This window comes from Corylus avellana, chromosome ca4 (genome assembly GCF_901000735.1).
Source record: "Corylus avellana chromosome ca4, CavTom2PMs-1.0".
NCBI classification, from domain to species: Eukaryota; Viridiplantae; Streptophyta; class Magnoliopsida; order Fagales; family Betulaceae; genus Corylus; species Corylus avellana.
This window is the reverse complement of record NC_081544.1, coordinates 20,485,132-20,494,693: the sequence shown is the minus strand read 5'-3', so window position 1 is coordinate 20,494,693 and position 9,562 is coordinate 20,485,132. Positions and strand designations below refer to the sequence as shown.

The following is a 9,562-nucleotide window of genomic DNA, read 5'->3' as shown; positions in this document are numbered from 1 at the left end:
TCTTATAGCCTTTGTAAGATTTTTTTTATCTCCTCTCACTCTCTCTCTCTCCCTCCCTCCCTCCCCCTCAAAGTAATGATAAACAATAATAAAGACAATATTTGAAGAAAGTTGAGAGTTGATTAGATGTTTATGACAGAGATTGTAGTAAAAAAACTAGTAGATAAAATATCAAAAGTTGTATTTTGAGTAGTTAAAATGACCATCATTAGACATTTCATTACTGGAGATGCTGTGTTAAATTGTGATTTTCATTTTAATTTTCCACATTAAACATTTGGGTTCTCTTTTATGAGTTCTACTATTTTTCAATTTGTTGTTTGTGCTCCTTAAAACTCTATATGGTATGTTTTTCATGGGTTATTTATATACAGCTCCAAATCAAACACACTCACCCACCCTCCATTTGCTTTTAACAGCTCAACCCATTTAAAATATATATATATATATATATATATACATCGCTTACCACTCATGATCTTTGATTATTTTTGTAATTATACTTTAAAAAATATCAATTTAGGGTTACCATATTTTAGAGTTTGTAATGTCAATTATCTCGTCAAAATTCAATGTTACATCAAACAGTAATGAGTGAAATTTTCGAAATACACTTAAGATGTTTATAAAATTACAAAAATACCTTGATTTAAAAATAAAATAAAACAAAATAAAACTTAGCCTCTTGGGTTGACCCACCGTGGGTCAAATGCGACCCACAGCGGGTCACGCAAAACCCATGATAGGTTACTTGTGTGACCCACAAACGTGACTCACGGTGGGTCACTTGTGACCTGCTGGAGTCACAAACATGTCCCACAATGAGCCACACTGTGTTAAAGTAATTTCTTGGGTTCAGTTTTACTGTAAATGGGTTTAAAATGAACAGACTTTGTCTGAAATAGGATATTAGTGTAGTATGAAAGAGTTTTCAGAGGATGCTCAGAGATCCAATGAAACTGAGGAGGAAAGTAAGAAGCGGCAATTTGAGTAGGAGATTTAATGTGAGAACGATTTATCTCAATATGAAATAAATGCTCGAAATAAGGAAGAACAACATAAGCTGATGTTTTATCGTATTTAATGAAAGGAATACTGGATTTTTGAGAAGAAATGACAAAAGGGTCATAATCTGAAACAAGAGCATTGGAGTAGGTAGCTGGTGACTCGGGGCTAAAATCTGAGAAATGGTTAGCGAAAGCAACAGATGAATTAGTAACGGGAGCAGTAATGACAGACTTTGGTTTTAAAACCAAAACCTTGGAGTCAATCTTCTGCTTATCTTTTTTGCTTGCCATGCTGGCACTGCAAAAATCCACGAGTGAGAAAATCTAGAATAGAGTTATTGGAACCTTTAATGTATTCAATATCAAAATAAAAAATGCTTAAACCGCTTGCCATCTGGCAAAAATTTGTTTTGATGCAATGTTTTCAACATCTTTTTTTCGTAATGTATTTAGCAGATTTACAATCAATGTGCAATAAAAACTTTTGATTTAACAAATCAGATTGAAATTTAGTAATGCATAAAATGATAGAAATAATTTCTTTCTTAATAGTACTATAATTAGCTTGCGTATTGTTCCAGAATCCGAATGGAATCGAACAATTTGTTCAGGAGATCCTGGAGAAACAACTTGTTTAAGAATGTCTCCGAAGCCAATTTCAGAAGCATCAGTTTCAACGATTTTGAAAGCATTATCGGAGGGAATACCTAAGCAGGGTAGGGTCTTAACATGAGTTTTAATCTCTCTGACGAGTGAAGTGTGAATACTAGTCCAAGGAGGAGGAGGATTTAGTAAACGGTCAAACAAATGCTTGCATTGTTTTCTCAAGTCTTTGTAGAAACCCGCAATGTAATTTAAAGAACTAAGAATCTATGGAGCTGGGTTTTATCAATGATAACATCATGAAATTTATCGGCGAATTGAATAGTTCTATCAATGGGTCTAATCTGACTTTCAGAAATGTCAAAACCAAGGAATCTAATTTTGGTTTGGAAAAGCTTGATCTTTTTAGCAGAGACAACAAGTCCATTGTGTTTGACTGTTTCTAGAAACGAATTCAAATGTTTCCAATGTTCATCAATAGATTTTGAATAAATCAAAACATCATCAATGTAAACGATGATAAAATGACTGAAGGGATTCAAAATATCGTTCATAATGTTTTGGAATTCACTAGGAGCATTCTTCAGACCGAAAGGCATGACATTCCACTCATAATGCCCAAAAGGTTATACCTATCCTTATCATTAATCTGGATATGCCAAAACCCTGACTTCATATCGAACTTAGAAAAGACTAGAGTCTTACTAATGCGACTAACTAAGTACTTCTTATTAGGGATGGGGTGCCTGATCCATTCTAGCACGTTATTGAGTGGTTTGTAATTAACTACTTATCTAGGAGTTCCCCTTTCGATTTCAGCATTTTTCATAACATAAAAGGCAGCACAAGACCAAGGAGACTTGCTCTTACGAATAATATATATATATATATATATTTTATTCAATCATATTAAACTATAAATTACGAAAATGTCCCAACTAGGTCTTGGAGGTGTTGTAACCGAGTCTCGCCGAGACCCGCCCAAGATTCACCTCGGACATTCCTGGGACTTGTATGAGACCTTGCTCGGGACTTCACCAGGACATGTCCGAGATATCTCGAGTGGGTCCTAGCGGGATCTCGGTCGAGTCTCAAGTGGGTCTAGGTTGAGTCCCAAACAGGTCCTAGGTAAGACTCGCTTGGGTCTTAGTCAGGTCTCGGTGGGGTCCCAGGTGGGTCTTGGCAAGGTTTCAGACACGTCCCAAGCTGGTCCAAAGTGTGTCTTGGTCGAGTCTCAGGCGGGTCCCAATGGGGTCTCAAACAGGTCTTGGGTTGGTCCTGACGGGGTATTGGATAGGTCTCGGGTGGGTCCTAGTCAAGTCCCAGCGGGGTCTCGGACAGTTCCCGAGGGGGTCTCAGACAGGTCCGATTGGGTCTTGGGCGAGTCTCGGTCAAGTCTCGGTCGGGTCTCGATCAAGTCCCTACGGGATCCCTGTTGGGTCCCAGGCGAGTCCTGGTCGGGTCCTGGGCGAGTCCTGGGCAAATCCCGATCAATTCTTGGGCGGGTCCCGGTCAAGGCCAGGCGAGTTTCAACGATTTTTTACTGGGTCTATCGATTTGAGAATGAGATACTTAAACTTAAAAAGTAGTTTACAATTTTCAAAAATGGAAACTATTTTTCGAAAATTAAAGAAGAATTTTCGGTCAAATGAAAAATATTTTGCGTTGACTATTATTTTACGCCGAACCAAACAACAGAAAATAGGAAAACTATTTAAAAAAAAATTATTTTATGTTGAAACAAACGGAGCTTGAATTAAACTTTAAAAAGTTTGCAATGTCATCTCTCTTACTAAGGTTTGTAGTTAAATCAGACAACAATGAGGTGAAATTACCTTTATATTCCTTTCAAATTACAAAATTACTTTAATTTAATATTTTTTTAAAAGGAGTATTTTGGGAATTCCTAATGACATTGCAAACATTTTAAAGTTTGATACAATAAATTGAGATTTTTTGAACTTTAGGCGAGTGATTGTAAAAGCAATGAAAGTTTGAGAGATTTAAGTGAAGTTTTCCCAAAAATTTATTTGAGAGTTGATCCTAGGTTTTTAAGTCATGTGGTGAAGGAAAAGGATTAGGCTTGCATAGATTTTTGTTTTAGTTTTAGTAAGTGAGGTGAAATAGAAAATAATAGTTAAACCCAAAACATTTTTTATTTGACTCAAAAAAGTTTCTTTAATTTTCATAAAATGGTTTTTCTTTTTTAAAATTAAAAACTATATTTTGAGTTTGAGTTTCTTATTTTCAAAACTCCGAACTTGGAGATTGCCGAGAGTCACCGGCCGTTTTTCACAATCACTCATTTTGCATACCAACAAAACACCAAAAAATATTTTCAAGGAAATCATTCTTCACAAAAATGATTTCGTTAAAATATGACAAAAAATGCGAGGAATCAATATGCAGCCCCGTGCAACTGTAATGTCGAAAAGTAGTGAATTGTTATCTTTTAGAAAGAAAGAGTGAGGGAAGTAAGCATACATACAGAGATAAACCAATTGCAACCTCCTATCATTTGCTTTAGAGATGGTAGCAAATACAAAGGAAAAGGGCATAAAATTGGGTCTTACAAAATGTGGGTAGAATTATATGTACATGAGGCAAATTAAAAAAATTGAAACCTACAATTTATCAATTAAATAAAACATTATTTTTTATGTTTTCCTCCTGTAACCTAATATAAGTGACAAGCCTAGCCGCTAGAGAACTATTCTAAGAGTTTGTTTCTTCCTTCCATCCCGAACTCCTTTTTTTTTTTTTTTTTTTTTTTGGAATAATATAGTAGTGAGTTTGCTGATGCTCGGGCTATGCAGTAGTTTGTGTTTGTCTTTTCTCTAGATTTACTTTTTGCAGCAATCTATGAAGTAAAGTTTTTTTTTCTTCCCTTTTTTTTTGGGTTTCGATTTCATTTAGTCGTTTTCTAAGAGTTTGTTTACAAGAAACCTTAAGAGTAACGATCTTAGATCTCCGGTCTGTCTTTTGTTTTCTCTCTGATTCTTTTATTTTTTATTTTTTGAATAATACAGTAGTGAGTTTGCTGATGCTCAGGCTCTGCAGTAATTCCTGTTTGTCTTCTCTTTTTTTTTTTTTTTTTTGGATTTCGATTTCCTTTAGTCATTTTCTAAGAGTTTGTTTACACGAAACCTTAAGAGTAACGATCTTAGATTTACGGTCTGTCTTTTGTATTGTCTCTAATTCTTTTTTGGAAGTAAATCACTTATCTATAGCAGAGGAATTACCAAAATCACTTATCTATAGCATAGGAATTATCAGGCATATGGAAGAATTGTCATAGATGGTAAAGGCGGCAAAAGGTATTGCGTTTGGGAATGCACTTATAGCAGAGATGGAAAAGCCAGGAAATCATTGTTTACTTAAGAAAGTTATGAGGGACCGAGCAGTGACTAGAGACATGACTCTCCGGAATATGCTACACATTTGGAAACTGATTGGGATGGTGACATTCAAGGAGTTAAACAAAGCATAGATCAAATTTGGATGGAAAAAATTTATCATTATATCTATGATATTATTTTGTATCAGCAACATGCTCTATTTTTATGAAATGAATAAAGAAAAAAACATTGTTAAAAGAAGGAAAAAAAAAAAAAAAAAAAAAAAAAGGCCAGAAGCACCATGTGAAAGGTGTAAGGACTAGGCTAAACGAAAGTTATGAAAATGGAGGCCAACTTCTAAATGCTATTTTTTGGACATGCTTTTAAGAAAAGATCCACTCTTGGTTAACTCTCGGAGTGGTTTGTCAGTGAATCTAATCATATTATAGGCAAAACCACCAAATATAGTCCCTACGAGGGGCCCAAGTATGTAAACCCAAAGTCCCTTGTATATGTGCATGAGAATGGCAGGCCCAATGCTCCTAGCAGGGTTCATAGATGCTCCACTCACTGGCCTGGAATATAATAAGGAAACCAACATTAATAATTTTTCAATTTTAGTTGAAATGCCAGCTATATATATGGCTTGAAGTAGGCAAATTACCCGGCAACAAAGACATTTAAGGTTATTGTCATCCCCACAGCAATTCCTGCCAATTCTCCAATCTGTAGGGGGAGCTTTTTCAACTTAATTTACCAAATAAAATTATGAAAATGCGTAAACCTTAAGTAATGTTTACACCTCATGTTAAAAAAATCAAAGAAAAAATAAAATTTAATGGTCGTATACATAAGCAATATCCTCCTAGAGCGCGTGGGTAGGTGGATCACCCTACTCACGTTCATTTGGCCAAAGTCGGCGCAAGTAAGTGGGATGACCCACACACACACCCTCTATCTCTCACCACCTGCTTGGGAGATGGTTGGTGGCCACCCTTGAGGCTGGGGGGGTGGCCTTTCGGGGCATCCTCAGGGACATTTGGGGTGTGGCCCAATTATAGGGCTATTAAGTGAGCGAAGCGTCTCGCGAGCAAGCTCGGGCTCGGCTCGTGCTCGACTCGAATATTAAATAAAGCGCTTCATGAACACAAATCCTAGCTCGAATATTAAACTAAGCAAGCTCGGCTCGACTCGGCTAGGCTCGTGAGCAAGCTCGTATAAGCTCGTGTGTGTGTGTGTGTGTGTGTGTGTGTAAGTAATACATAATTAATTATAAATCTCATAATTATTAAAATCTTAAAATTGCATTTATATTTAAGCGTTAGAGAATGAAAATTTCTAAACCCTTCGTGATCAAAGAGAGAGAGAGAGCAATCATTAAAAAGACCTCAATTCAATTAGAGCAGACCCAAACGAAAGGAAGAAGAATCAAGCAGAAACTATTGAGGGAGATTGCAAAAGGCATAAACTATTGAAGAATTATACAGATCCAAACACTATCACTACCTGTTTGATGAGCGAGAGTGAGAGAGTGGAAAATGAGAGTTCAAGTAGAAGATGCGTTGTGACTGGTGATGGGGATTGAGAGAGAGACATTGAAAAAATAGTTTTTTTGTAGGGAGCGTTGTCCCAATGCAGTCTGAATGCAACCTGTTAACTTGTCCCACATTGTTAAGAAAACATTAATCTCCAAGTTTACTTATCTATAAAATGATGCATATTCTCTCTCTTTGAAACCAAATGCCTTGCTGTATTGACTCAGGCTCCATACTCGACTAGCCAGGTTAAGCAAATACTCATATGCAAACTAACTTCTTAAGCCGTTTAAGAGTACTTGAAGTTAATTTTTTTTTTTTTTTAAACAAAAACATTAAATATAAGAGCCAGCTCGCGAGCTGGCTCGGCTCGAATTATTATTAGCTTGAGCTCGATTTTTTTGGCTCACCATTGAGCTCGACTCGAGCTTGAGCTTGAGTAAAATTTAAACGAGCCAAGCCTGAACAAGGGAAGCTCGCTCAAGCTCGGCTCGTTTACACCCCTAGGCCCAAAGGCCACCCCCACCCCTCCTTGGGGTGGCCGAAGGTGGCGCCGACCACCTCTGGGGTGGCTCGCAGGCCACCCCTTCCCCATGTATGGCTGCCAGCATGGAATCGGCAGCCACGTGTGTTTTTTATTTTATTTTATTTTTTAAAGAAGATTTATATGTGTGGGTGAAAGAGAAATTTTTTTGAAGCTTTTGGGTGTGGGTGGTTGTTTTAAACACAAATTTTGGACGCCAATATTTTTAAATTTTGATATGTTTTACTATTCACACATCACTAATTGCACGCAATTAGTGACATATGAATAGTAACTCTTCGTGACTTGTGAATAGTGGTTACTATTTACATGTGAATAGTGACACGTGAATAGTAACAATATTCAAACGCCACTATTTTATGAATAGAAAGTCACAATTTAGTGACATTTTCTAAATACATCACTATTCAAATGCCATTAAATGTGAAAATTTTTGTATTGCGATAAAATTTGAAAGATATATATGTAATCAATTAAACACAATAAACAAGCAATTGTGGTTAAGAGTTACTAACCGCTCTATTGTCAGTGGCAACGCCGCAAATAACAAACATCAAAAGAAATGAGATGATGATCTCAATAATGAGAGATTGAAAATTGGATCCAACTGGTGTTGTTCCAAAGAAAGATTTTTTATCTATAGGAAAAACAGCACATAACGTGGCACTAGCAAGAATTGATCCTATCATTTGCGCCCCGATGTATAGAGGCACCTGCAAAGAGGAAAACTCAAAATTTTTTAGTCATATAAAATCATTGTTACCTGACAATTTTAATTGCGATAATAATGTTTTAAAGTTATCAATTATTGTTTTGATTGCATGTAAAGAAGTCTTATTGTATGCAAATTAAAAACAAATTAGTTTTAGTAATATATATATATATATATACCTGTTTGAGAGGGAATCGTCGAAAGATTGCAAAAGTGATAGTGACTGCCGGATTAAAGTGGGCGCCGGAGATATGACCAACAGAATAAATCATGACCATGACAATCAAACCCCATACTATACAAATTCCGGGAAATGATACTGAACCATATATCTTATTGACCGCGACCGACCCACATCCAGCAAAAATTAAGAAGTACGTCCCAATGACTTCAGCTATTACCTGAAAAGAAAAAAAAATGGAAATTTGATAGTGAGGAGATGAGAATCATATGATTATGTAATTGGATGATTTTAACAATATGGGGTAATTACCTTTTCCCTCATCAACTACAATGCATTGTCACTTTGCCCCCATGAACTGACAACCCTATTGCCCGACCCATCAAACTACCATTTTGTGCCCTTCGGTCAGTCAAAGGTATGAACTCAGATGGTCAACCTGTCACTTTGCCCCCATGAACTACAATGCATTGTCATTTTGCCCCTTTAATCTACAACGCATTGTCACTTTGCCCGCATGAACTACAACGCATTGCCACTTTGACCGTTTGAGTTAATGCCTTTAACTAACGGAATGGGGTTATGAGCACAAAATGGTAGTTTGATGGAGTCGAGTAGTAGGGTTGTCAATTCATGGGGGCAAAGTGACAATGCGTTGTAGTTTATGGGGAGAGAATCTAATTGCCCCTAACAATATTGTTAAAGTATTGATTAAATGATTAAATTTATCTATTTCTATAAGCTTAAACTTTTAGAATAAATAGTTATTTAACGTAGTATCAGAGCGAGAAGTCCTGAGTTTGAACCTTGACTCAAACAATTTACTCAATTTCAATAAACTATTTTATGTTCTGAATAATTTGCTTACCTTCTGAACGAGCTGAACCATCTCAGATGAATTGCACACTCCCGAATTTCCATTAGTGTTTAAAGAAGAGTCGTCCTCTACTTCAACCTTTGTGATATCTTGTGAAGACATTATCCGCCTAATAAAATTAGCAAGATGGTCTCAAACTAGCACAAAAATCCGTTCTTCTCTTGTGTGATAGAACTTAACTGGATTTCGGCGCATGGAAGGAAATTTAAATGTTAACAAAAATGACAAATTTATGGTTTTCCTAGTTTTGGGAGTTGTTTACGGAGGTGTGTGCTTCTACTTTCTTATCCAATCTAGGCCTTAAACTAAAATAACTACTATATATATATTTTTCTTATTTTGCCTTTTCTACTCTATAAACACTCTCATTGCGTGTGCGATATTGAGCCAAAATAATGATGGTGACAAAATGCCAAACATAGAGTGTGCACAAGCCTTTGACCCACCAGGGCTTCTCTCCACAAAGATTAGGCGCATTTGTAGGGCCTTAGCCTTTTTTTTTTCTACCGCTAATCTCCCACTAAATAAACGGAACCCCACCTTTGGCTTAGCAATTGGCAGCACTATAGGATCTCGTTAGACAATAGAAAAATTATATTGGGGTTGATCTTAAGTTTTTAATTTAATTTTTAAGTGCAACAGAAGAAACAAATTACTGAAAAAAATTAGAAAAAAACATAACCAAATACAAGCAAATCAACATAAAAATTCAATTCAAACAAACGTCTAGCGCCTTATTATTTTTTTTTTTTGAAGGATGTCTAG

The 9,562-nt window shown here is 36.2% G+C and overlaps 1 protein-coding gene across 1 annotated transcript; it reads right to left on the bottom strand.

Annotated features, from left to right (window-relative positions):
• Window positions 1-5,312: 5,312 nt before the first annotated feature.
• LOC132179785 (probable aquaporin NIP-type) lies at window positions 5,313-8,899 on the bottom strand. Its single transcript, XM_059592556.1, has 5 exons — window positions 8,789-8,899; window positions 7,919-8,140; window positions 7,543-7,740; window positions 5,613-5,674; window positions 5,313-5,523 (listed from the first exon to the last, which is right to left on the bottom strand). Exons 1-5 carry the CDS (start codon window positions 8,897-8,899, stop codon window positions 5,313-5,315), a joined length of 804 nt encoding a protein of 267 aa, XP_059448539.1.
• Between the last annotated feature and the right edge of the window lie 663 nt (window positions 8,900-9,562).

Excerpts from the sequence above, each read along its gene's own strand:
- LOC132179785 (XM_059592556.1), bottom strand. The coding sequence starts at position 8,899 with ATGTCTTCACAAGATATCACAAAGGTTGAAGTAGAGGACGACTCTTCT. Across the intron at positions 8,141-8,788 it reads TGGTTCAGCTCGTTCAGAAG|GTAATAGCTGAAGTCATTGG; the intron begins GTAAGCAAATTA and ends TTTTCTTTTCAG. Across the intron at positions 5,524-5,612 it reads TTAAATGTCTTTGTTGCCGG|GCCAGTGAGTGGAGCATCTA; the intron begins GTAATTTGCCTA and ends ATTATATTCCAG.